Source organism: Brettanomyces nanus, chromosome 1, assembly GCF_011074865.1.
Source record: "Brettanomyces nanus chromosome 1, complete sequence".
Classification (NCBI taxonomy): Eukaryota; Fungi; Ascomycota; class Pichiomycetes; order Pichiales; family Pichiaceae; genus Brettanomyces; species Brettanomyces nanus.
Genome location: NC_052374.1, coordinates 600,147 through 627,330, shown reverse-complemented (window position 1 = coordinate 627,330; position 27,184 = coordinate 600,147). Strand labels below are relative to the sequence as shown.

Genomic DNA, 27,184 nt, shown 5'->3' with positions numbered 1-27,184 from the left:
ATATACATACCCGTATAAGTGTGTAAGTGTGCACTATGAATGAATTTATTAAATTTCCTGGTGATAACTGCGGAATCCGTGTTTATTGCTCCTCTATCTATCTACCATTTTGGCATATGATTGTGAGACTTGACTCTACATTGTCCGCACTTTCTAATCACATCCGAAGGAACAAGCTTTAATGGACCATCTTCCAAAACAATTTTCTTCAGGCCGTCAGAAGTGCAGAGATTGTCGAGCAGCTCCGGAAAGACTGCTAGTCCATATGATGCTAAACCTCTGGTAGATGATTGTGTCGATTCCGAATCGATCTGTAATATTTTTCCCAGCAGTAGCTGTTCCTGCGATGAATCTTCTTTTTCATCCGATTCCTGTTCGTCTTGTTTATGCTCTCCCAGTTCTGACTCATCATTGTCAATTTCCTCGTCAGCTTCATCGAGCTTCGGAGGGGGAACAACGGATTTGACCAATTCCGAATGCTTTGCCTCAACGGCAATGTCGATCATCGATCTAACCTTCCCCATATCAGCCGTAGATGCCGCAGATGGTAATGGTAATGAGGCATTTGTATTTCCTCTTGAGCGGCCAATATGAGTGCTGATTGAAGATGAGGAAGAAACTGAACGAACTTGTAAACTGCTGGTATTTATATCAGAGCCGTAAGCATATTTAAACGCTTCATCTCTGCATTCTGGGCGATGGCAGAAACTGCAAGCATGATCGTTCTCATGAATACACAGTTCAGCCTGCTGAAAGACGCGATCCGAGAAAAGATCAAATAAGGTATAACGAGTTTCTGGGTCGGGATCGCCAAGGCGCCAGGCGATACGAGCAATACCAATGTCCATGAACTTGCGGGCAAATCTGTACTCCATTCCAGGCCCTTTTATGCTGGTTTTCTTGAAGTCAGGATTAATTCTAGTACTGTATTCTTTGACCGAATGCTCATAGTCACGGAAGGATGCGGATTGCTTGCTACAATCGTCAAATGGAACGTTTCCGTAAAATAGCACAAATAATATCAGTCCCAATGACCAACAATCCATCCTAAATGGGTCATACGGGACACGCTTATCGTTAGGAACGCCTTTCAACGCCTCTACTTCTGGAGGTTGATACGGCGGGGATCCAACTAGTTGTGTGCTCATTGCAACCGGCGAACTGAAATCGCCAGGGATTTCATGGCCGTACTCAGCGACGCCAAAATCAGTAATCTTCACGACACCATCCGCTGTGAGGAGAATATTTTCAGGCTTCATATCCCGATGAACAACGTCACACTCGTGCATATACTTGATTCCATATGCAACTTGTTTAAAGAGACACATTTTTTCTGAAGATGATACATGATTGAAGGAGTTTCTCGAAACAATATCAAAAAGATCAGCCTTGCAAAGCTCTAAAATTAATCCCCAGCCACGGGTCAGGCTTCTTTGATGAGAAATCTTAACCAAACTATGGCAAGTTGCAATGTGCAGTCCGGCATTCAAATTGTGGTGAATGATGTATTCCCTGGAGGCACGTCTGTAAAAGTCTTCTGATTTTTCACCTTTGAACAGAACAAACTTCTTTAATGCATATAGATCGCGTGGATGGCCTATTCTGCTGACTTTTTTCACAAAGGCAGAAGCACCGGTACCAATATTGGATTTGTCTTCAAGAAATTGGTAGTCATCAAACAAGTTTTGATGGTCCTCTTTAAGTTCTGGAGGTAGGTGATCGTTGGGGAGGTCGACTGGATATGGGACGACATTTGAGTCGTCGTCCGAAGAATCAAACACACCACCATGGTTTGAATTTCGAATAGAAGAGGACGTACTAACCCTTGACGGACTGTTAGTGCCTAAAGCACTAAGTCCATAAGGGTTATAAGTCATCTTGTTATGATTTCTAGGTTTGTAGTCGTTGATTGAAGGAAGGCCCAGTCTAGGACTTGAAGATGATAAACGTGTTGAAAGGGTCGAAGCTCTCTCACGCTGTAAAGATGTATTAATACTCAATTTGCTGTGTACTTCAGTCATGGCTTTGTAATTCAAGGAAGTAGCTGGAGAACTTGTGTGAGGAGGAGTTGAGTCGGCGGCCTCACCAAGTGGCCTGGGAGCAGGAATCTCTGGATGTAAAGAACTGGTAGATGCTGTATTATCATGCTTAGATCCATTTACCTTTGAAGTGTCAGCCCTCTGCGGCATAGTGCGAGAAATCCTGGCAGATGCAGACTTGTCGCGGACGGAGTCATGTATTTTGCTGCGTGTTTTGCTTCTGATTCTTTGGAATATGCCCATTTTGGGTGGTTCCTCGGAAGCCGTGGAGTGCTTACGCGTCTTCAATAGAGACACCATGAAGTAATGCGGTAAGAAAAATCAACAAAGAAGCAACAAGTGCTCTGAGCAAATGCAAACAGATGTAGATCTCTATGAAATAAAAGTAGCTGATAAATCTGTGGAAATTTATGCTCTCTGACCGTTTTGACAGGGCGGACTAAGATTTGCTGTATTATTTTTTTTTTCTTTGCAGAGCGACGCAGGCGAGTAGACGAGCAGCCGTTAGGAGAAAACAGCAAGGGAAAAACAAGCAAGACGAAGATTTCAGAAAATAACAAAGGTTAATAGAATGACAGTTAAAGGAAAGATACCAAATCAATAGAGAACAAGGTAATAGGGGGTTAAAAGAAAAATGGTGGGGGGGGACTTGATTTAAAGTCATCGGAAAATTTAATGCCAATTAATCCCCTCGTAAGCAGTCCAGACAATTAACTGATTTAAATGATTGAAACCCTTCTTCTGAGCCTAAAGTAGATTTACTGCGAGAGAGATGTGCGGCAAGAAATAATGTGCGCGGTAGCCATTCGGTGCCCCTATTCATCCGGTCCCTGCCAAGCGAGGCCGGAGGGGGTTGGCCAGGAATTTTACAGGCTGTGGGGACTCATGGAATCTTGTGGACGCCCCCTAAGATAAAAAGAACAGGAAAATTAATTAGAGGCATAAAAAAAGCCTGTGGAACATAAAAAATAAAAAGTGCTTATCTGAGAAAATGGATAAGCAGTGAATAGGAAGCAGACGGTCGTGTTCCTAAGAAAATAGAGTGTCACAATCCAATTCATCATCAAGCATATTTAAAGGCCATCACAATGTTTCAATGGATTTTTGGGAAAAGATTAACTCCCCAAGAGCAAATGAGGAGGAATCAGCGTCAGTTGGAGAAAACGCAAAGAGAATTGGAGCGTGAGAAAATGAAATTACAACAACAAGAGAAACAGCTTATACGGGATATCAAGAAAAACGCCAAGGTTGGTCAGGTAGCAACCGTGAAGGTTCAGGCCAAGGATTTGATACGTACAAGGAAGCAGATGGTGAAGTTTGATAGAATGAAGACACAAATACAGGCTATTTCGTTGAGGTTACAGACGATGAGGTCTTCTACACAGATGACCACTTCTATGAAAAGTGCTACAAGGATATTGAGCGGTTTAAATGGAAACCTCAATCTGAATCAGTTGGGTAGAATCACCCAGGAATTCCAGAAGTCGATGGATGTCATGGACCAAAAGCAGGAAATGGTGGATGATGTCATGGATGACATGATGGATGACGAATTAGAAGAAGATGATGAAGAAGAAGTTGACGAGGTGGTGAACCAAGTCTTGGATGAAGTGGGTGTTGGGTTGCACGATAAATTAGGAGAATCAGCCGTTCCTGAAGGGGGCATCGAGTCAAAGAGTACTGAAGCTATTCAAAATAAACCCCAACTTGTTGGGGCCGATGGTGGCAGTGCAGATGATGATCTTCAGGCTAGGCTAGATAGCTTGAAGAGATGACGATGGGTTGACCGTCATTATTTGTATCTTGAACTCCTCTGCAATAAATGCATTTATGCCTTATTTATGCAGGTGCGTAGATTAAAGCGTCTTTAATAAAGTTGAGTGAAGAAAAAAAATTGGAAGTTCTCCAGCATAGTTATCTTATTAGTGTTACTCTTTCTGTTCAGAAATGCTTTACGAACTCGTGGCAATTGCTCGTATATCTGATCCTCTTGCCCTTCATACTGAGGCTAAGGAGCTTGCATCAACTATCGGTAAATTAGTGATACAAAATAAGGGTGTGGTGAGAGAGATAGTGTCATTAGGTGCAAAGCCGCTACCCAAAATTATGAAAAAGGCCAATGAAAGGCATTTTCAAGGGTCCCATTTTTTGATGCTGTTTGACTCTTCCAGTGCTGTACAAAGAGAGATATTGAGATCTTTGAAAAATGATCCTCGGGTTATCAGAGCTAATGTGATCAAGGTTGACGATTCCACGGACATGAGTCCCGGTTCAAGTGTCAGCAGAGTAATGTCCGCACTTAAAGACACGGGATACGAAGGACTGTAAATATAGTCTCTTCATGGCTTCACTTGTAAATACACTTTTCTCCACATACGGTATAATTCTAATATATATTTGTCTATTAATCAATCCACTGTGTCCTCTATATTGATATTGTTGTCGCTGAGTTTCTCTCCTTGATTCTGATTACCTAGGCCCCACCGGAGAGTTTGTGGCCGTAGTGATTCTATGAACAATGCCCTTCTGATAGGTTTTATTTCTGTCGGTACAGATTCTTCAGCGACGTCCGCATCTCCCTCTGATCCCGAAGTAGTAACGCCTATCGTATTACCCTGTGAATCGGATGCCCTCACTGGAGATGGCGGGAGAGCTCCTGTAGGTAACTGTTGCTCAATCTCCTTCACAGTTTCTTTCACTCTGCCTCTGCCAACTTCGATGGACGTCAATTTATCCGTGGAAAGACTAAGATCCCGAAGCTGTTCATTCTGTTGATATTTCAAAAGCTTTTCTTTCACAGCCGATCCTGTCAATCTTCTCATATATCGTGAATGCTTAGCCTGAGCGGCCTTCTGTTCAACCTCCGTTTGCTGAGATGTTGAAATGTAGATAGGATCCATAATTTTAGGCTGAAAGAAAGCGTTCAATATAGAAGGCTTACCCAATGGTGGTAAGTATGATGGAATGTTCATTGTAGGTTCATTGGAATCTTCCAAGCTTTCCTCATCAAGATAGTCACCTTCTTCCTCTCTGTTCTCCTCTTCCTTCTCTTCTAAGTATGACTTATGTGCTGCCTTCTTATTCACCAAGGGGATACTCTTTTTGTTCACAGTTTTGGTATCATCATACTGATGTGACACTACTTCTTTCAATCCCAATTCAGCAGCTTTCGCTTCGTCAAATGCTGACATCAAGAACGGAAGCTTTTCAGCAAGTGTAGTCTTATGTAACACAGAATCTTCTAGATTCACCGACATTTTGTCGTTGTTCAGGCGCCTCTTTCGTCTTTCATCCACATTAAATGATATCTCCGCACTGTCTTCCTTGTTTAAATCTGTATCAGAGTCTATAGATGCTTCCCCTTCCGTAGCGGGACTTTCCTCTAGAACCGGTTCCATTCTATGCGATTCATTCTTTAACTTCTCTTCCTCTTCGCCTGTAGAAGAAGGTGGAGTCAACTCACGTTGTAACTCGTACTGGTCTGTTTCTTTCTGCCGCTGCTTCCTTTCTCTGTCTTCAATCTTTCTCTGTGTTTCCTCTTGTCGTTGAGCTTTCATGGTCAAGAACATCTTTTCCACATCATTAACAATTGCAATACATTCCATTGCCCCAATGGTATCATTAGTACTGACACATTTGTTCAACTGCTGAAGTAGATTATTAACAAACTGTTTGTAATTTTTGACGGTCGCATTATTGATACCACTGCTTTCGGAAGGGAACTCTTCTTCTTTACTGCTGTTGTGTACAAGATCTTCCAAACTGATTCCCATATTGACTAATCTTGCCCTTGAATAATGGATGGAGATTTGATCAGTAAGAATGTTCTGTAGTCGAATCACCCTCAAGTTGAGCTCTGTGAGAATGGTACCTGGGTCACTAATCTTCTGTATAGGTGACAATCTCTTAGAAAAAGAACTCAACTCATCTATCTCCACACTCAAATCTCCCAAAAGATTATGCAAATCCAAGCAATGCTTTGATACACGCTTAGCCAGCTCTAAATTAAACTTTCTTCTTTTGACGTCCTTTTCGTTCATCATGATAGAATCCACCGATATATTGAAATCCAACGTCTGAAACTCCCAATTGTTGAGTTTAACCTCAATCTTCTCCAAGTCTCGAAGAATCTCGAAAGATTCTATACACCATGATTTTAAGCTCGAGTCTTTTATTTCTTCAATGTATTCAACCAACTCTTGTGTTTTCTCTTTCTCTTTGTTTAGATTGGGGTCTTTTAACAACTCCAGTAACGGATCGGTATATGGTAACACTTCTGTGGACATTATGTATCAATGGCGAGAAATCTTTAAGAGTGGCGAATAGTAATGATGCAATTTCGGAGGATAGAGCCTCTATGTTGACATAAAGAAATCAGCGTGTACAAAACATATTATATATATATATATTTTTTCCGTGTAGAAACTGGAGAGCAGTAATCTACTGAAAACTTTCCTATTTGAGAAGTCGAAACAGATCCTAACGGAAGCATAATACTAGGTGAATAAGTGCTACAGGAATAGTTTCCGAGACATTAGCAAACTCAAGATTTTATGCTATACTGCAATGATTTTTTGGGATGATTTCAAGTTTCAAATCACACATTCATCTTCGATGTTTCTTAGATCATGGTTAGATTTGATAACCGAAAAATGCCTGACTTTTCGATCTCGCGAGAGCATCAAAGAAAAAAACACACCACCTTAGGAGATTTGAGGAAATGGGGAGAGCGCTTGCAAATACTGTGCATCCGTACACCTGGTTAAAGGATCTCAAGAAAGAGATCAATAAATAGTTCTATTGAGCACTCCAGACAAGACACGGTTTCCTACAAATCAAAATGAGTGACGAAGAAAAAAAGGATATAAGTAGGGAGAAGTCTACCGAGGAAGTTTCCCCGGAATTGACAGAATCTAAAGAGGTTGAATCTTTTAAGAAAAGACAGCTCGAAGAAGACAATAAGAAAAAGCACAGAAAGAGACATCATCGTAGTAAATACAGAGATCTACCCACCGAGGATGAACCTGAAGAGCAATCAGAGGAAGAAGATCCTGATGATGATGTTGCTGACGATAAGTTAATTGTGGAAGACGATGAAGAGGATGATTTGTCAGAAATTGATACATCCAACATTATTACAGGCAGAAGGACCAGAGGTAAGGTGGTTGATTATAGTAAAGTTAGTGCAAAACTGGCAACAGAATCAGGAAAGGGTGAGAAATCTGAGGAAAAGAACGAAGACGATGAAGATGATATCGACTTTAAGCTGGTGGAGAAATAAATAGGCGACGTAAATAGGTGTAATTTACATGAATATGAAGAAAGCAACTCATTACAAGCAATTATAAACCTAAAAATATACTCAGCAGCAGTTGGAGTTCTTAGAGACCTTTTTATCCTTTGGTGCAGGCGTTAGAGTGATTGTCTTACTGTTCAAATCTCGGTTGCCAGAACCTTCAGCGCCGTCCATGTCGAACTTCCTCTTCGACACCATCTCATATATGCTCTTTATCAACTGATGAAAGGTAAACTCGACGTTGTCTGCATTTAAAGCAGAGGCCTCAGTAAACAACAAGTTATGCTCAGCGGCGAAGTTTTTGGCCTCCTCAGTTGGAACCGCTCTCAAATGTTCCAAATCGGACTTGTTACCCACAAGCGCTATCACTATGTTAGCATCTGCATGCTCCTTCATCTCTTTCAACCACCTAGAAACAGATTCATATGAATCAGAGTTGGAGATATCGTACACTACCAATGCACCAACTGCTCCTCTATAATAGGCAGCAGTAATGGCCCTGTACCTCTCTTGTCCAGCAGTATCCCAGATCTGTGCCTTGATTCTCTTTCCATTAATCTCCAACGTTCTAGTGGCAAACTCAACGCCAATAGTGGCTCTAGAATCAGGATTGAACTCATCTCTGGTGAAACGAGACAAAAGATTTGTCTTACCAACGCTTGAATCTCCAATCAACACGATTTTGAAAAGATATTCGTAGTCATATGAATAATCGTCAGCTGTATCAGACATAGTGTATAAAAATCAAATTATCAACAGTCGTTATCCTTTTGTTTCAGTCTGTTTGATTTAGCCTGCTTAGCTGTTGTTGTCCACTCAAACTTTTATATCGTTTGAGACAAGAGAAAATGTGCGATGGACATTCGCGAAGATTTGCACGAGGGAAAATGTCGGTAGCAAGAAATGTAAAAGAGAAAAAAAAAGCGTGAAAGATAACTGCCACAACTCGATCTCCTCTAGTCGCGCCTAATCGCGCTGACTGACGCGTGAAGTCAATTAACTGATTGAAAAAATTTTCGACGCCTTATTATTGCGAGAGGGACGTATTCATTCTCCAACTTTTGCCTCCACTGTCATTAAGTACAAACAGTGTTTAGGTAATATTTATTAAGCAATGTCAGAGGTGAAAATTGATGAGGCGGCATTTCGTCGCAGATTGCATCAATTGCAAAAGAACTTAACCACTTCCGACTACTTCAAATCTGTTAATGGCTTGTTGATTATGGTTGGATCCAGCGATGATTTTAATCCTTATCAGAAGTCCACCATACTCCATACTTGGTTGCTTGGCTATGAGTTTCCTGCTACTGGTATCTATATTACTTCCAAGAAAATCCTGGTGGTTACCTCGGTTGGCAAGGCCAAATATCTGTCTCCTTTGAAAAGTTCTCCAAATGGCAGTTACACGATGACTATCTTGTGCAGAAACAAGGATCCAGAGCACAACCGAAAGTTGTTTGCAGAATTTCTTGAAGAGATCCAAAAATCTGGTAAAAGAATTGGCATTTTACCAAGAGATCACTACCAGGGTAAGTTTATGGAAGAATGGAATCCTATCTGGGAGGGTGCAAAAGCTCAATTCGATCTCGTTGATGCCTCTGTTGGTGTCTCAAAGACCTTGGAATTGAAGGATGAGGAGGAGCAACGTAACTTGCGTGTTGCTTCTCGGGCTTCTACCAACATGATGTCGTACTTTACTGATGAAATGGGTAGAATTATCGATGAGGAGTTGAAAATTACAAACTCTCAGTTGGTTGAACAGATTGAAAACAAGATTGATGATGTCAAGTTTTTTAAGAGAATGGAGACAGACAAAGCAATGAAGCGTCTTGGTAACAACTTTGATCTTAACAACCTTGATTGGTGCTATAAGCCTATCGTCCAAAGTAATGGTAAGTATCAGTTGAAGTTTTCTGTTGAGTCTAATGATGAAAAATTAGGCGGTAACGTCATTATGTCCTCTCTTGGTATGAGGTATAAGAGCTACTGTTCTAATGTAACTCGTACTTTTTTAATAGGACCCACCAAAGAAATGGAGCGGAACTATGATTTTCTCTTACGACTACAGAGCAAAGCCTTCAGCCTTCTAAAAGACGGGGCCATTGCTAGTGAGATTTATAAGGCAGTTGCGGATTATATCAATAAGGAAAGACCTGATTTGGATAGTCATTTCCTGAAAAACATGGGATCTCTTATTGGTATTGATTTTCGTGACTCTAACGGTGTAATCAGCCCTAAAAACGGCCGCCGCTTAAATGAAGGATCTGTTGTTAACTTGGTTCTTGGATTGCATGATTTGCATGATGACAAGCAGGGTGATTATGGTTTGATGATCGCTGACACCGTCCGTATCACAGGTGAAGAACCTATCATACTTACTGATTCTCCCCGTCTCAGAAAGTTTATTGCCTTCTATTTTGACGATGAAGATGAGGATACAAGGGATGATGCAAAAGTCAAATCTGAACCCGGAACCACCAAAATCAAGAAGGAGGTTAAGCGTAGTAGTGATGCTAAGATTACTAGTTCTGCAAATACTCGTGTATTGAAAGCAAAACAGAGAGCCAAACAGAAAAGCTCTGAAGAAGATCAGCTGCAAATCCAGCGTGAAATACAGAAGGAGTTGCATGAGCGAAGGCAAAAAGAAGGTCTTGAGAGATTCAACTCGGAGGCTGCTACCGAAGATATTGAAAAGAAACTTGTATTCAAAAAGTATGAGTCCTACGTCAGAGAATCTCAGATTCCAACCAATGTAAGAGACTTGAAGATTCATATCGATTCTAAGAACCAAACCATCATTTTACCAATATGCGGTAGACCTGTGCCGTTCCATATTAACGCTTATAAAAATGGTTCCAAGAATGAAGAGGGCGAGTATACTCAACTACGTTTGAACTTCAACTTCCCTGGTGTATCATCATCACGAAGATTGGAGCTGCCATATGAGACTGGTGACGACAAACAATTCATCCGTAGTATCACCTTCCGTTCTAAGGATGGTGCAAGAATGGCCGAAGTACTTAAGAAGATTACAGATATGAAGAAAGAGGCTGTTAAAAGGGACACAGATAAAAGAGAAATGGCCGATGTTGTTTCGCAGGCCAACTTGGTCGAGGTGAACCGTCCTCGTCGTTTGGATAATGTGTTCCTTCGTCCCACCCCAGATTCCAAAAGATTTGCTGGTTATGTGGCCATCCATCAGAATGGTATTCGATACCAGTCATTTGGCAGAGGTGATCATAGAGTGAATGTTTTATTCTCCAATATCAAGCACATTTTCTTTCAGTCCTGCAAGGGAGAGTTGCTTGTCATTATTCATTGTCATTTGAAAACGCCGATTATGATTGGAAAGAAAAAGACTTATAACGTTCAGTTCTACAGAGAGGCTACGGATGCATCTATTGATGAGACTGGGAGCAGAAAGAGAAGATACAGATATGGTGACGAGGATGAACTAGAACAAGAACAGGAAGAGCGTAGACGACGTGCCGCCCTTGACAAAGAGTTCAAACAGTTTGCTGAGCATATTGCAGATGCCTCTCATGGTCTACTCGACTTAGACGTTCCATTCAGAGAACTTGGCTTTCAAGGTGTTCCATCCAGGTCAGCCGTTCTTTGCGTGCCAACGAGAGACTGTCTTGTACAATTGGTTGACCTACCATTTTTGGTCATCACGCTTGAAGAAGTTGAGATTGCCCATTTGGAAAGAGTCCAATTTGGTTTAAAGAACTTTGATCTTGTATTTGTGTTCAAGGACTTGGGTAAACCAGTTGCTCACATCTCTACTATTCCAATGGAAACGCTTGAAGATGTTAAAGCATGGTTGACGGATGTTGATATTCCGTACAGTGAAGGTGCCGTTAATTTGAACTGGCCAACTATTATGAAAACGATACAAGCCGATCCATATCAGTTTTTTGTCGACGGTGGTTGGTCCTTTTTGTCTAGCGAAAGTGATTCCGAAAGCGATGGTGAAGAAAGCGCTGCTGAACCTGACTTTGCTCCCTCTGATGAAGATCCTCAAGATGATGATGAGGAAGATTACTCTGATGCTGATGACGCCGATGCTGACGATGACGAAAGCGACTTTGATGATGGTGATGATGACGATGACGGCGACGCCGATGATGACTCGAATCTTGCCGAAAGTGATAACATTTCCGATGAGGTGTTCGATGATTGATTCTAAATTATCGGCTTCGTCATTCTAATTTTATTATCTGCCGCATCCCCCAAAACATGAATAGTATGTATCTATGTATGTTCCATATATCAACAAATTATATCTATCCAAAAGCATATTCTATATCTATAAAAATGCCATCCATCCAATATACATCTGGGCTAAATTTTCATCTGAAGTGGCCTGTTGTATCACTCCATCTACTTGTGCATTTACAGACACCGAGAGTCCGCCGCTATCTTTAGCACCCGTATCAAGATCCCTAGGATCCAATATGCCCTTAATTTTCCTTCGAATGGTATTCAGAGCCACTTGTGGTTGTAGCTTGGAGCTGCTATCAGGGTTATGGTCCACACCTCTTCTCTTTTTGGATGTTTTCTTCCAATCTAAAATAGGATCATATAGGAAAGTTTCTAAAATGTTCATCAAGATGTTTTCATTCTGCCGAATCAATCTCATGGTCACCTCACATGCTTTCCTAAATGTTCCCTCGTACCCATTAACGCCCATTGCAGCCACCATATTTTGAGTCAATCTGAAAGGTACTCTTTCCGGAACTTGTAGTTTCTTACCCTTATCAAACAAACAATCAAAGTCGACATGCAATATCTGGCCTGTGATTTCGTTCAAAAGAATGTTGTCACCATGCCTGTCGCCCATTCCGAGTAAATATCCTACGATCGACATCACGGCACATGATCTCGTATACCTATTCCGTGCTTCGTACCAGTTAACTGGATTGGGAAACTTATCTGCAAACCAAAGCTGCAAGACGGGTCTATAGTATGTCTTCAGTTTTTCATAGTTATGAAGCTTTTCACTCAAAGATAGAGCAGGATCTCCCATAAGAGTCTTCATTTTTGCGTAATCAAACCGATTTCCTTGCCATTGAAGATACATTAGCATGATGTCTCTGATGGTCCGCACGTTATCCACCATTTCGATCAAACCCATGTTTTCATTGAGTGGCACCACGGCGTATGATGTTATGGAAAGGCTTCTCTTCTCCGACTCGATATCCGTCTGCAAAAGTCTATCCATGACTGTAGCAAACTCCATCAGCTTACTATCTTTTCTTAAGTCATCGTTTGGCTTGCAAAGAATGCTGTAGCGTTTGTTATCACTTCCAATGACATATATCTTTCTGGGCTTCTGCATGGAACTTAAAATACTGACCTCGGGCTCAAATTTCGAGAAAGTGATAAAGTTATCAATGTTATGGTGCTTAGTCGATTTTGATTTCGTGGTAAGCACGGGCGAGTGAAGCCTATCAAAGTTGGCTCTGATTGGTAGTGCCAAAGAAAGGCATTCTGAACCTCTCCTAAAGGAGAATTTTAGATCTTCCCATAACTTAACTTTGCCCTCCTTGGATGTTCTTGCTTGGCATATTCCCTTTAATGCTTCAAGTAATTCAAATGCGGACTGAACCTGGTTTACGAGAACTTCATCACGTGCATTCTGAAGAGAAGCACAAATCTTCTGACCTCTCTTGCGTCTCTCGGAAGAATCAGACTGTACCTGAGAATAGACGGAATACAAGATCACCTGCGGATACTTCATTGCCATCTGGGTAATTATGTGCAAAATAAGGGTCTCTGTATCCTTATCTCCATGAATCATACGCGATATTAACTGCGAAAGAACCGTGTACCACTTGTATGTCTCGCCGTCATTAATACACATAGTAATAAATTTCAAAATGCCAGAGTAGTTATCATTCCTCTTGGCCATAATAATCTCGCTGGAGTATGATCTAAGCAGCTTTGAGTCGCGATACTTAGTCGAATAGTCAAGCCAAATAGTCACAGCTTTAGGTAGCACTTCAAACAAGTACTCAGTAGAGAAAGAAGCTGATCTCATGTATGCCTTAATAACATTAAACTCCAAATCACCATAAAAATCCTTCTCTAGTCGTTTCAACCCTGGGGTTTCGATCTCCTGTGCGTCGAGCAATTTATTGTAATACCGTCCTAGATAGTATTGAGCCTTGCCGCAGAATTCCAGATTCTTGTTATCCTGAGCTACTGACCGATAACCTTTAATAATCTCATCGGAACTACCATTGGCTGAATTTTCCAACCACTGTGTGTACTGAAGGGCCATCTCAGGCGACTTGATTTTCTCACTGTCAATAACGCTTTTTAAAGTTTTGAGTGCTTGTCGATGGCCACCTTGTGCCCAAAGCAATTGAGCGAATTCAAAATTCACAAAAGAGTTATCCGTACCAAGTGTAAGAGCGTGAGTTATGTTTTTAGTAGCTAGATCAAGTCTTCCATACTCGCGTAAAAGCTGTGAGCTCTCCACTAGTGTACTGCTAAGTTGCTGTCTAACTTCCTCTATAGGATGTAACTTCACTATGGCCTTTTTGAGAGATTGAATCTTCCACCTCGTACGAAAATCTTTCATTGTGTTACCTTGTCGATAACGAAGTAGCTTGAAACTTGTTTCTAAAGATGGACCAGATTTTAATTTAGCCAAGAGAGAGAAATCATACAGACAATGTAGCAGAACCATATAGTCGGCAATTTTGGTATGTGATATCTCCTTAGAAACAGATAATGCGAGTCCGACGTACGAAGAAGCCCTTTCAGCATGATCTAAACAACAGGAGATATCATTTTCATGCAATCTGATGAGTGCTTGAGCAAATTCGTAATAAATGGAAAGTTCAGATCCAGGAGATGTTATTGAAGTACTCTGCTCTGATAATCTAACCCATTTGCATAGTTGGTTCAACTCACCAGTAAAAATTGAGGCCTGTAGCCCACACAAAAACATATCCTTAGAGTCAATCCAATGGCTACCAAGAGTAAGACTCTGGTATCTCCCCAACTCCAATAGAACCTGGTCGTACTGACAATGATCATCTAGGCATTTCAACAACGAGGTAATACGAACTGACTTATCCTGTCTACGAAGTGCCTCTCGATCGGCAGAAACAAGAGTTCCCCCTATATTTGGATATTCAGCTTCTGCAATTGCCGCTAACGACTCGTGGGTTACTTCCCAATCTTCACTATACTGAAACTGCATCAATTTGTCGTTGAGACTGTTCGCCGAAAATTTCTTTAGAACACCTTGTAATGCATCCATATCGTTTAGCTCTGCATACATATGTCTGATGGTATTGAAAAACTCGTTCTCACTCATCTTCTCTGTTTGGTAACTCTGCTCCAAGTTGAATATGGCACGCTCATAAGAGTTGCATTGAGCCGTACGCTTGGCCAAAATTTCTGTTGGTAAATCCGCTAAGAATTGCTCCACGATTTCCCTCTCCTTGACGGCTGACGTTGAGCGAAGATGTTTTCTATCTCTCTTTCTTTCAGATATCCACTCTCTAAAGTAGTCAATGATGGAAAAAACAGTACGGTAACAACTTTTCAAACTCTCCACAGCAAAGTCGCTAGCAAGATCTTCAATATCTTGAGTGAGAACAGTGGTTATTTCAATTTCAATGTTGGCATAAGTGTCATTCTCCCCGTAAACCACTAATAACAACGCCAAATATGGAAGTAAGAATTCGCATATACTGAGATCCTGATCTCTGATAATGACAGTGCAGCTCTCAAATATCTGTCGAGCCATTCTAGGCATCCTTTCGGCAGTGGCAGCCCTAAATGTAAGATCCTCTGTGAAGTCTGTCAACCATTTGGAATGCTTCTTGGTTTCCTTGTATGTTGGATACATCAATAACTTATGGGTAGACATATTCTTAGTATAGCGAGAAACAAGTAATGGCTTCAAAACTGTCTGAGAAAGGTTACTTAACTTCGACCAAAATATATTCTCCTTGCTTCCCCGTTCCTTGATCTTCTCATCAGTAAGCTTTAAGATCTTCAGATATTGCTGCATTGTGTATGCCAAATAAAGTTGCTTCTGGGGATCACTCGACGCAATGAAACACTTCATCAAGATGTTGTTCAGAAAATAAATAGAGAACTCTTCTATCTCTCTTTCTTTCGTCAAATTGGTTACGAGGACAAGATTTTTTGTATGTCTATGGAAGAATGAGCCAAATTTCGACGGATCTAATGCACCGATCATGGAGAGAACAAGAGAGCACTTCTTTGGAATGTCGGTACAAGTGACAGAAAATCTATTTGATGCTCCCAGAAGGGCACTGATTAACGAAGAAAGAGGCCCTACAAGTACAACATCACTGATGTATGTTTTTTGTACGTCAATCTGCCGTATATCAAAGAAGGTGAGTAAATCTCTCAACACCAACGAAACTACCCACTTGTTATCAGCGCGGAGTCTTCTTGAGAATTCGACAAGGATATTTCGTGTCCAAAAGTTGCAAGTGACAATTTCACTGAGATCAGTATTTGAAGACGCCAAAGAATATACGTAAGAAGGATGCTCTTTAATTATGCGGGGATCCTTTTGGAAGATGTCCTTCAAGATTGCTTTAGCAATGGAGCGGCATTTCATGTTGAAATCCGTATACTTTTGAATGAGGTAGGAAATCAGAAGATCAACAATAATAGAGAGTTGTAAATACTTCAAACGTGACACTATAACTCTTAAGCACTCCAATCCTTCGTACTGAAGTTCAAACGACTCCAAAGCAAGCTGTAAGCAAGTCATAATCTGTGAAAGGCAGGCATCAAACCTTGGAGATAGTTCTGTAAGACACCAAATGGCCCTGATAGCTTGAACTTTCTCAATAAAAGGTTTGCTTCCCTTGTTGTTGTGAATAATATCGGAGAAATCCTGTGCAAGACCCAAAACGGTCAATTTCATCTGATCATCTAGTAGTGAAGACTCTTCTTGTTCACCGTTTATAGGGATATCAGATGCACGTCTGGCAACGCAGACACAAACAATAGCATTGCGGATCCTCTTCAGCAGTTCTGGAGTGCAGTTGTAGAGAGACATAAGTTCCCATATCAGTTCCAATACATTCAATTCCCTAAGAATCAATTGGAGGCTCGCTTTTTTGTATCTAGGAATAAAAATACTCAAGATTTTTGTTATTTTGGCAGGAGAGATCACGTCTTCAGAAACTAATAGTAGTGCAGAGCATTTGCACAAATTTGCCGACACCAATCTTGTTTTAGACTGCTCTAACTGCTTAGCAATAAATCCAATTGGATCGCTATCAAAGTATTGGATAAGTCTTGGGATAGTGTAATCTTGAGTTCTATTGAGAAAAGCGCTGACATTCATCTCAATACATTCGCAGAAATTGAGAAGCAATCCAGGATTTGTAATTTGCTTTGTCAACAAATCGCAGCTTATCACGGGAATAAAAGGTTCAACAAGCTTCCATGGAGTTACGCGCCTAGTTGAAGCCACTATACGAATTTCATGCAAAGCTAAGTTCGATCTAAACTCGTCATTATCACCCATAAATTGAATCAATGGGTTCAAAAGTACAAAATACTTGGAGTCCAACTTTGAAATACAAAGGAGTTCTCCCCATGATACGATGATTCCTTCAAATATATAACTTGTGGATCTGCTAGGAGCAAATGAGCTCAAAAAGCCCAATATGTGATCAAGGTCCGAATGATACTGTGCTCCTTCGGGACAGTAGAGAATAAGTGGAAGAAGCCTAACTGTCATCATTCGGATCTCTCTAACAACACTAACAAAGCATTTCTGGATAAAACTCCACAATACAGTTCCCTTCGATAAGGGCGGTGGCCTATAAGTTCTAAATATTCTTCCAAGACTGATAAGAAGTGATAATACCAGTTGTTCATCGTCGAGTAATGGTTTTTCTACCATAAATCGATCCTCAAGAATTTTGTAAGCGGAATACATTATGGAATCATCTTTATAAGAAGGTCTATTGACATCGACAAGGTCTGGATTATAATGTCTTTCATCCAAGCAAGAGTCGCATCGCTCGCAGCACTTCCTGGTGAAATCGAAATCATCATTTAGTATGCATGCAAATCTCCCAAGGGAGTTTATTAGATAGTGCTTGCCAATAGAAGAACCTAGTATTGAATCCGGCGATGTGTTGAGTAGACTTTCTAAGGAATGTAGCCATTTAGCCAAGGTCTGTCTCGCGGAATATCCAGAAGTGGGGTCCCCTTTCACAATCTGCAAGAGTGACATTTGTGAATATGAGTGATTTAAATATAAAAGGGATTTCCCATCGGTGAGCCTCAACAGAAAATCAAGATTCATCGAAACATCATCTGAAGCGAATGACCTTAACAATCTCTCTCTGATAGAGTCAAGCATTCTGTTAACATAAGGCTTGATGGCACGATCGACAATAACCATGGAGCTTTCTCTAGCGGTGATGCCTTTTGATGATGCATTTAGCACAAGTAAGAGATTTATGGTTATATACAAGTCCTGGTGAAGATCCCCATTCATGTATCCAACAATAAAGATTCTCTTATCAAAGCATAGATCAGTTTTATTCCAGAAATATACGCAGGTTCCAAGTTCACGGCACTTTAAAAGTAGTTTCATCAATGATTCAGCAAGTACCACCTGCAATGAAGGGAATTTTGCGATAAGTGCCCAATTGAGTAGCTGTTTGCACTGTGATAATGCGAGATCCAAAATGTTCATCTGACAATCGTCATCATCATTGAAATACCCCACGGTGGAGTTCAATAGTACAGCAAAGAGTTGATCAAACTTATAAGCAATAGAAGGCACGGAAGTCTGTGAAAGATATGCGACTCCGAGATCAGAATCTCCAGTAACACCTTCACCTTCTTCCCTTTTCAAGTCCAAATTAATGACTATGTTGTTCATGCAAAACCATGTTCTTCTAATAAAGTTATCCAGAAGCATAGAACATTGTAAATGAAGCATGAATATATTCCTTAAAGTGGGATTCAAAAGCACCTGAAGAATTCGTATAGAAACACTGAGCTTGGAAAATTTGCGATCATTCTCCGAAGCAATTTCATTAGCATACATTATCACACCTTTACTGGAAGTATTATCATTGTTGTTGGAGGTACTCAATATGCTCCGCAACAATTGCTTCAAGTTGACTTCAAGTGTTTCTATAAGATCATTTCGAATAGCAAGTAAATACTTGTTGTTTCTAAGTTTGCCTCCGGTAAATGCGGCAGAGATTACTTGAACCAAAGTCAGGTTGGCAGAATCGGATAGTTCCTTCGGATATTGTATAGAATCGTAGAAAACTTTGATGTATTTCAACAATTTTTTATAAATTTCGTTCTCTATAATCAAGCTAGGACTTCTAGAGAGTAACAATCTCAAGGCTTGGAAGATTTTGAGAACGACATGCACTTCTTCTTGGCTAAGAGACCTGCCCAGGTATGAGGGGAGAACAGTATCAAGCAAGGCATTAAGTGAATTTGAATCCTGTTCTTTACCGCTCGATTTCTGCTTTAGAAGCGCATCAAGCACTTCAGATAATTGTTTTATTTGTTCGGCCATTTTGTATATGTGGTCCTTGCATCATCAAATAGACAAAGGATCTCAAATTGGAGGGCATGAGACTGGTAAAGATTTCAGATGTCTTTCTATTTTGGCTTTTTTCCCCCGTCAGTCGCGAAAGAATAGAAAACTAAAAATATCGACGCGTTGAATTACAGAAATAAGGAAAGGATGGAAGAAGAAGCCTAAGCCAAAAGTATAATTGATAGAGCTACTCAAAGAAAATTAAACAGCATTATACATTGAGTGCAAGGTCTAGATGAGTCTATATAAAAGACGGAGAAGGTCAATGAAGCGATGACTTGACGAAGGAGTGGCGAGATATATGAGGGGAGGTGTTGATGAAGGTGAAAGGAGACATCATTTTTTTGATCTTCTAAATAGGAGAATATGTGGTTCAGGAGCATGGCACCCATAATGGACCCACCCCAAACTTTGAGTGATTCCCAGTTGACCCCTCCATTCGTCTTCAGTTAGCAGTTTGAATGTACCTTTTTCCGTGAAATAATCGCTGGGTATCAGCTTCAGAAGTTCTCTGGGAAGCACAACGTGTCTATATTCAAAGTTATCATCGGAGTATCTTGGAGAGTAGTAATATTTATCTCTGAAAGCCCATATCTTTTCCCTTTCTTGAGGCGTGAAGGGTCTGGGTCTCTGTTGGTTTGGATCTGGAAAGGATTGTGACATTTTTGGGTATATCTAGCTGAAAGTGGTTCAAATCAAAAAGAACGAGTCACCAAGGCAGAAAAAGTTTGAATTGAGATTTGGTGGTCGATCGAATCGATCTGCGATTTTTTTTGGCAGGCAGCGAAATTCAGAAATCTAAAAGGAAAAATCATCGATCCGAAAGGAGTATAAAAGGATTATGGGACTGATGAATATATAATTGAAGAGCCAGATAGTGGAACACTCTGCAAGATCTTGAAATAGCCTAAAATTATGTTATTTCGAGAACTTGAATTCATTTTTTTATGAGGATAACTACTAGTACAATGTAGTGTCAATCATTTTGAGAAAGATGTCCAGGAAAATTGAATGAAATTTCCATTTATTCAAATCGTATTGAAATTTTTGATAAATACTTAAAAATAATGGTTTGTCAAGGTTATTTTTTTGAACTAGCAAACTACAAACACAAAAAATGGTGTATTCAAAGCGTTGCTCTCTATAGAAGTATATGATCTCCAGTTCCCCAAGAGTTTGGGAGGGATATACAAATATCTTAGTTTTCCACCCCTTTGGATAGTATCAAATATGGTGTCATAACCCCCTCTAAGTCGCACTTTCCGAAATTTGAGTATCTATTGTAGACGATCCTACAAAAAAGGCGTCAAGGCGACTGGCTTATCATTTCTGAAAGATGGTGTTCGCTAATTGATAGCCATCCAAAAGTGTTTCTGATCCTGTACAGTTGTTTCTTAATAAAGACGTTTTCTGAACGCTTGGCAATCTCGGTTTCTCCAACCTTCGGTACTAATTCGGCCACCCCTCAGCGAATGACGCGTTGAATTCTTCCATGCATTTAGTACTATGCGCGCTGATAGTTCCACACATCTCAATTCTTCGAATTATGGGAGAAAATTTTTTTTTTTTCTTACTGCTATTACAATCGTATTCTTGATGTGGTACTGTTTCAAAGGAGTAAATGGGAGGTCCCCTTTCGAATCCGTGTGTGATTATGTACTTTGCCCACCTATCCACTATTTAGTTTAATGACTTTCCTCTTGTAATTTGCTTCTTCTTTCTGGATTCTCTTCATCTAATACTACCTCTTGGCGTCTACCTTCGCTCTGATCGTTATTTTTTCACTCGCAGCTATTTAGGTAGATCAAAGAACAGTTTCCTTTCCTTATTCAGCGTTGGTCTTAAATTTTCCCTTTGCAGACTATTTTTGATTCATATTAATCTCATCAAATTTTCTTCTGAATAGTGTATCCAGTGCTTCCTCCATCTCATCTGCACCGTATTTTTTGAAAATCTTCAACTGCTTTTCTACTATCCCCTTTTCATTTAACTAATGAAGGAAGTCCTCCATTGTGTGCGGCTACCAAAATAATTAGAAAGCAACAGCAACAGCAGCAAATGCAACGTCAACAATCAAACCTCTCTACAGCAGGGCGAGTCTCTTCGAATGCTCAAACTTCAAACTCTATTGTCGACTCAGAATCATCTGAATTTGATTCCTTTTCCTCGATAATTACTCCTAACGTGAAAATAGGCATTAAACCTCTACCTCTGACTTCTGCGTTAGTGAAATCTGACCGTACTCTTGTTGAAAGCTTAAACTCGTTGGGATATGATTGTGTTCTTTTACCCGTTACTAATGCAAGGTACAAAGAGAATTGCAAGGCCTATTTCCTTGAATTCAGGCAGCGATTCAATGGTTCGGTTCCTTCGTCCTCTGACTTCACCTTATCCACAATTTCCGATGTCGGCAAATTGTTGGGAAGTCAGGCGAGTGATTCCTTGGGCCGTTCAGATGATAAAATTGATCTGGTCATGCATGATTCCGAAGTCGACGCACCAGTAAATGAAAGCGCTGAAGCTGTCAACCACAATCAAAATAGCGAGGAGAATGAGCAAAAGAGTGAACTCGATGATGATGACAATGACTACGACCTTAACTCACTGATGGTGCCTCATCCTAAATTAAACGAGATCAATATCATTACGGGACCACATATTGTCAATACTATCGGCCTTCTTTCCTCTTGGGTTGAATTGGATAACGAAAGCAGGTTAATCAATGAGTTTTCGCTGCAGGTCATTATAAATGAGGTTTCATATGCTCAGTATACAGGTATCAGCACCTTGCTTATTGCCCCTCCAAAGAATATCAACAATTTGCAGACCTATGCTGACAACCTAAATACTATTCTTCAAATGTATCCGAACATAGAGCTGTCCATATCTCTTCCTATCTGTGAAGATACTAAACAAGATCCGATTACTGGAGAGACAATGCCCATGATTGATCCATTTTCTACCTGGGATATTTGGAATTCCATTAGAATTCAATGCAATTATAATAGTAAATTGTCTATTTCGTTGGGTTCTCCAAAAACCAATGTTCCACAAAGTGTGGTTAATCGGTGGTTACTCGAACCTGTTCGGTTTTATCTCATATCCAGTTATCGTTTCATTCCCAACAGCAAGAACTATCCTGTTCTTAATAAGTTCAATCAATTGATTATCTGGAAATTCATTCAGAGAAAAGCACTGTCTCCACCTACTTTACTCCTTCACGGAGTGGATAAAGAAAATATGACGATTTCTTCCAGGGTTCCTGACTCTACAGTGACTTCAATATCTTCTTCATCAGTAACCTCTCGGGGAACAAGCGGTAAGAGAAATTCTGTGATCGTTACTGTCGACGGAAAACATGTATCTTTGGGAGATTTGGCTTACCTTGAGTATATTCGCTATCTTATTGCTGTAAGCTACAGGAATAATCAGTTACTTCCGTTCGAAAACTTTACCCTAAACAGTTTTCTACGCCTAAACTTGCGTCCGGATCAAATCTATTCCCCTGAGAGTTTGCAAACTCCTTTACAGCCTCTCTCTTCCAATTTGGATAATAATACCTATAGAATATTTGAGCAAGATCATGCCAAGTATGAGACATATCAGAAAGCAATAACTGCTGCGTTAGTCGATCTTTCCAATACTCCTCGGTTCCATCATCTTAAAGGATCCAATGCCCATGGCTCGTCGGCTCTTCCTCTATCAACTGGAGTGGACAGTAGTCAAGTCACAGATGCTGGTTCTGAAGAGAATTCCAGAAATTGTCTACTGAAAATTCTTGTGGTGGGTCCTGGAAGGGGACCCCTTATTGAAAGACTCTTTTCATCTATTCGATTACTCGACTTGAACTTGAAACATATCCGTATTGTGGGGATAGAAAAAAACACAAACGTGATGCTCTATCTAAAAGGAAGAAACAAGGACCATTGGAATGGTAAGGTTCAGCTCTATAATTGTGATGCCCGCTTTTGGGAGCCTTCATCTTCACAGGAAACTGGATTCAACTTGATAATCAGCGAGCTACTTGGAAGTTTTGGTTGTAACGAACTTGCTCCCGAGAGCCTCGATTACATCGCTCAATTCTGTGATCATCAAGACTCTGTGTTCATTCCATCAGAGTTTAGCACTTTTGTTGCTCCAGTTATTTCTCCTGCACTCTACAGTAAAGTGATAAAGCTCTATGATTCTGCAAAGTTTGATCGACCTTTTCTTCCTCTATGGGATGAATTTGATATGCTGTCTTCCAAGTATGCCAGGGTCTGGACATTTCGTCATCCTTCACGTAATCTCGGAGGTCAGAAGACCTACAACGGTACTAGAGGATCATTTGAAAACAAACATAACAGGAGGCAGGCACATGTTATATTGAAGTGTCATAGAAAAGGAACGATACATGGACTAATAGGTTATTTCTCCGCCGTCCTATACAAAGATGTTGTTTTGTCCACATGTCCCACTGGCAATGGGCCCACCCCACGCAATTTAGTTTCTTGGCTTCCTTTTTATCTCCCTATAGAACAACCTATTCATCTTACTGACGAACAGGAATTGAGTATTTTTATCAAAAGAGAATGCCAGGATGGTAGGGTCTGGTACGAATGGTCCATGGAGGCTTTCATGTATCTTTTATTACCAGGCAGAACTTCAGGTCTAAGGAACGATAGTAACACTGATTCCGAAATGGATGTCGACAATGATGGTTCCCAGGTCAGAGTGCGTACAGGAGTTACCAGAATTCACAATGCCTACGGTTCTCATTACTCTATGAAGCTTTGCTAACCGTTACAAATTTACTATCAACTTTATATATCTTTTCTCCGCATTTTCTGTTTTGTACAAAACTTTATATTTTTCTGCATCAATTTTACATCTGGGCTCTTTGCTTTCTTGCTTTTGATGATGCCATATCATTTGTATAGAAATGTATCTTTCATCTAATATCAATGTAATTTGAAATATAGCTAGAAAATACGTCATGTATAAATTCCCTGGGTGAGCATTTGGAATTGGTCATAGAGTCTGGTATACGCACTGTTAATACTCTTATTAATGAGAAAGTCTTCGGTAAACGCATCAATCTCCTCATCCGTTAGATGTAACTGAAGTCGTTGCTTCAAGAAGACTGAAGTGTTTTCTCCGGCACTAAAGCATGGTAGAAAAGAATCTGTTTGCATCAATTCCACTATATTCACAAGACTATCTGCATTTCTCCGAATTGATTTGAATGCCTGTTTAGTGAGAAATTTGAATTGCTGGAAGAAGTAGGAATCCACTCCCCCAAGAACGTCTACGTATTCCTGCGTTAGTTTGAACGGGGCAGACTCAAAACCCATGGATCCAGGAGAGTTCGAGAGTAAGAAACCAAAGTCTATGTGAATGATATGGCCCTCTGAGTCAATCATGATATTACCATTGTGCCTGTCCTTAATCTGTAAAACGTAGCAGACAATAGAATATGCAGCTAAAGACGAGCAAAAATTCTGCTGAGCAATCTTGTACCTTGGAGAGTCCTCATTACCAAACAGCCTAATGAAGTGATCCTTCAGGCTAACAATCAGGCCGTTCTGAATTTCACCCTTGTTTACCATGTACTCGGTAAGAGATTTTTTGATGGAATGAATAGATAGGGCGTCGGTGATAGTTTCAACAAGGCCTGTGTTAGAAGAAGTCACAAGGATACGCAACCTCTTAACCCAGACACGAACTCCATCTTTATACCACATATTCGCCATGGCCTGAATAAGTTGGCACGCAAACGCCTCCTGACCGAGATCCTCTCCAGTTTTGGCAATTACTGAGAAAAGATCCCAATTTTCGTACTGACCGAACTTTGACTGTTTCCTAATTCGCTCTTTCTTCTTGTTCCAATCCTCCCCAAGATAACTCAATCCGGCAACCTTTAAGTCGTTGGACAACTTTCTTTCTCCAGCTCCATCGTCATTGTCATTTGAGATACCCACCGATTCAAAACTGTTTTGCATGGACTTCATTGAATCAACAATACGCGATCGAATCTGCTGTGCCTGCGAAGTCGAAAGTGTAGTGCTAGAGGACTCTAACTGCCTGAGCATAATACCAGCAATACGTAACTGAACTGCCAAATTCTTGTCATGTTCAGAACTGTCTTTCATATGATCATGCAAAGACATCTTGATACTGTGAATCTGATTATGAAGACTCTGATCCTCAGAAAAAAAGCTTTTCGTAGGAAACATAAGCGCATCCTTGTCATCTATGTTATTAGTAAGTTTAACAACAGACACGTCACCGAGATCCGATTCCTCCACGACAGCTGTCCCAGCAACCTCTGACGAAGGAATTCTTTTTCCACAGCTACTGGTTTGTCTTCCAGAGGAGACAGTGGAAGCCCAAGAAGAGGAGCCAGGATTGATAATATGATCAGTTCTAACAGAATCACGGTACGCCAAATCAAATTTGTATTTACCATCGTCACCGGATTGCTGCAGATCGTACAGTAAACTCTGATTGTCAGGCGAATCAGGGTTGAAGTCCATACCATCAGAGAAGTATTCTATAAGCAATAAGTATGGAACACGCTCTGCAGAATTTAAGACAGCGCTTTCATTAACCGCTATATGACAGATTTTATGATGCTTGCCCCTCTTATTCTTCGGAAGAAGCGTGGGAATATCAACTTCGCATGGTAGATCATTATTGAGAAGGGCCAACTCGGCCTTAAGCGTAGACAATCGGGCTTCTCGAGGAACCTTAGATAAACGAATAGAAATGCTTTGAAAAGCAATGACAAACTGCGTAGTATTCTTGAAATAATTAGATTTGAGTAGTTTAACTTGCTGGGCCTTGTTCAATGGAACGCGATATGTTGAAAGTGACGATACAACTCCAGAGTCTTCGCCATTTAGACTTTCTAGTTCACTGCTGTTACGAAACTCAAAGGAATTACGAATTGAAGATGCGTACGAGCCGTGCAATCCAAAATTATCTGCAGTCAAAGAAGTATGCAAGTTAGGCATTGAAGCCACTAAATGGTCAATGTTGTTAGCGGGAGGACCAGAACCCTTTGCAGCGACTCGAGAGACACCAGGCTTATTTAGTGACATCATTGTAGTGGCTGAATGGCCGTAAATTGCATTTTCGGTTCGAGGAGCAAACTTTCCAGATTTTAAAGAAGGCCTCCGAAGCTTGGGCAGATGGATCTCCGCATAGGAGTCTACCATATCCAGTTCCAAGTCATCTGACCGTCTAAGTCGTGTAGCAGATGCGGAACCTGCGGTGCTAGCAACATCCCGGTTCAAGGTCACTGACTTAGTTCTTCGTACATCAGGGGAACTATCAGCTACCCTTCCATTTCCACCACTTCGAGCATTCTTTAGCGTGTTCTTCAGGGTAAGATTCTTAGTAAGACTCTTTTTGACATCCTTAAGGACCTCGAAGACTAAAGTCTTGACACGCTTGCCCTGAATTTTTACAACAGGCTCGACGTATGTTGTGACCTCAGGCACTGTGACACCGGCGAGAAGAGACGTTTGCAATACAATGGACGGGGCAAGATTCTCACGGAAGTTCTGGTTGACATCATGGCGAGAAACGAAACCAGTTGAAGTTGCAGCCAAACTTCCTCCGCCAGGACGAGAAAAATAATTGAAGAGTTGGTATTGTAACTCGTTTATCAGCCTTTTACAAGTCTGAAAACCGATACTTTCAGGCTCTGCTCCTAGTTGTTGGAGCAACGCCTGTAGATGCCAAAAAGTAATGAGACTGAAATGTGCATCCTTATTACAAAGGGTTTTCACCATTTCTTCAAGAGCCATTGACTGTGTCTCAACAGTTATCAAGAGCTGCAAAAATTCGGGAACAAAGAGTCGAAGTTCAGTAATAGGGTAGATTGAAGCACGCTTACAAAGTTGATACTGTATGCCCACGTTTTCTGAATACTGACGGAGCATGTCAATGCATTGGTATATATTAAACTCCGGAGATTGGATGACATTCCAAAGATCCACATCGGGATCAGAAGAGACAATTGCGGTTTGAGTGTCAGTCATGCACAAAGAAGTCTTTATAGCAACGGAATATATGAGACACAAATGGGATATAATATTCCAGACACCTCAGTAGCAGAATTAAATAGGTAGGCAGCTCTGTACGTCAATAACGACTGAAAACATACAGACCGACAAGTGAAACACCTCAAGTTAACTCTTTTGATGAAGTGGATCTGCCCGCAAAGCTCTGGGATCGGTCAGTTAGAATTGGTGTAAGTTTTTTTCTCCT

The 27,184-nt window shown here is 40.7% G+C and overlaps 10 protein-coding genes across 10 annotated transcripts; 5 read left to right on the top strand and 5 right to left on the bottom strand.

Moving 5' to 3' along the window:
• Positions 1-101: 101 nt before the first annotated feature.
• Positions 102-2,189, bottom strand: FOA43_000298 (uncharacterized protein; the record flags this gene model as incomplete). Its single annotated transcript, XM_038920631.1, has 1 exon — positions 102-2,189. The coding sequence occupies one exon, from the start codon at positions 2,187-2,189 to the stop codon at positions 102-104; it is 2,088 nt and encodes a 695-aa protein (XP_038776559.1).
• Positions 2,190-3,127: 938 nt separating this feature from the next.
• FOA43_000297 (uncharacterized protein) lies at positions 3,128-3,814 on the top strand (the record flags this gene model as incomplete). The annotated part of the gene is made up of 1 exon (XM_038920630.1): positions 3,128-3,814. One exon carries the CDS (start codon positions 3,128-3,130, stop codon positions 3,812-3,814), a length of 687 nt encoding a protein of 228 aa, XP_038776558.1.
• Positions 3,815-3,986: 172 nt separating this feature from the next.
• On the top strand, positions 3,987-4,367 carry MRP17 (mitochondrial ribosomal small subunit component; the record flags this gene model as incomplete). Its single annotated transcript, XM_038920629.1, has 1 exon — positions 3,987-4,367. The coding sequence occupies one exon, from the start codon at positions 3,987-3,989 to the stop codon at positions 4,365-4,367; it is 381 nt and encodes a 126-aa protein (XP_038776557.1).
• Positions 4,368-4,447: 80 nt separating this feature from the next.
• Positions 4,448-6,325, bottom strand: FOA43_000295 (uncharacterized protein; the record flags this gene model as incomplete). Its single annotated transcript, XM_038920628.1, has 1 exon — positions 4,448-6,325. One exon carries the CDS (start codon positions 6,323-6,325, stop codon positions 4,448-4,450), a length of 1,878 nt encoding a protein of 625 aa, XP_038776556.1.
• A 554-nt stretch (positions 6,326-6,879) lies between these two features.
• Positions 6,880-7,320, top strand: FOA43_000294 (uncharacterized protein; the record flags this gene model as incomplete). Its single annotated transcript, XM_038920627.1, has 1 exon — positions 6,880-7,320. The coding sequence occupies one exon, from the start codon at positions 6,880-6,882 to the stop codon at positions 7,318-7,320; it is 441 nt and encodes a 146-aa protein (XP_038776555.1).
• An 81-nt stretch (positions 7,321-7,401) lies between these two features.
• YPT32 (Rab GTPase ypt32) lies at positions 7,402-8,067 on the bottom strand (the record flags this gene model as incomplete). Its single annotated transcript, XM_038920626.1, has 1 exon — positions 7,402-8,067. The coding sequence occupies one exon, from the start codon at positions 8,065-8,067 to the stop codon at positions 7,402-7,404; it is 666 nt and encodes a 221-aa protein (XP_038776554.1).
• Positions 8,068-8,449: 382 nt separating this feature from the next.
• Positions 8,450-11,518, top strand: FOA43_000292 (uncharacterized protein; the record flags this gene model as incomplete). The annotated part of the gene is made up of 1 exon (XM_038920625.1): positions 8,450-11,518. One exon carries the CDS (start codon positions 8,450-8,452, stop codon positions 11,516-11,518), a length of 3,069 nt encoding a protein of 1,022 aa, XP_038776553.1.
• Positions 11,519-11,644: 126 nt separating this feature from the next.
• FOA43_000291 (uncharacterized protein) lies at positions 11,645-18,904 on the bottom strand (the record flags this gene model as incomplete). The annotated part of the gene is made up of 1 exon (XM_038920624.1): positions 11,645-18,904. One exon carries the CDS (start codon positions 18,902-18,904, stop codon positions 11,645-11,647), a length of 7,260 nt encoding a protein of 2,419 aa, XP_038776552.1.
• Positions 18,905-20,986: 2,082 nt separating this feature from the next.
• On the top strand, positions 20,987-23,707 carry FOA43_000290 (uncharacterized protein; the record flags this gene model as incomplete). The annotated part of the gene is made up of 2 exons (XM_038920623.1): positions 20,987-20,993; positions 21,021-23,707. 2 exons carry the CDS (start codon positions 20,987-20,989, stop codon positions 23,705-23,707), a joined length of 2,694 nt encoding a protein of 897 aa, XP_038776551.1.
• A 194-nt stretch (positions 23,708-23,901) lies between these two features.
• On the bottom strand, positions 23,902-26,955 carry FOA43_000289 (uncharacterized protein; the record flags this gene model as incomplete). Its single annotated transcript, XM_038920622.1, has 1 exon — positions 23,902-26,955. The coding sequence occupies one exon, from the start codon at positions 26,953-26,955 to the stop codon at positions 23,902-23,904; it is 3,054 nt and encodes a 1,017-aa protein (XP_038776550.1).
• Between the last annotated feature and the right edge of the window lie 229 nt (positions 26,956-27,184).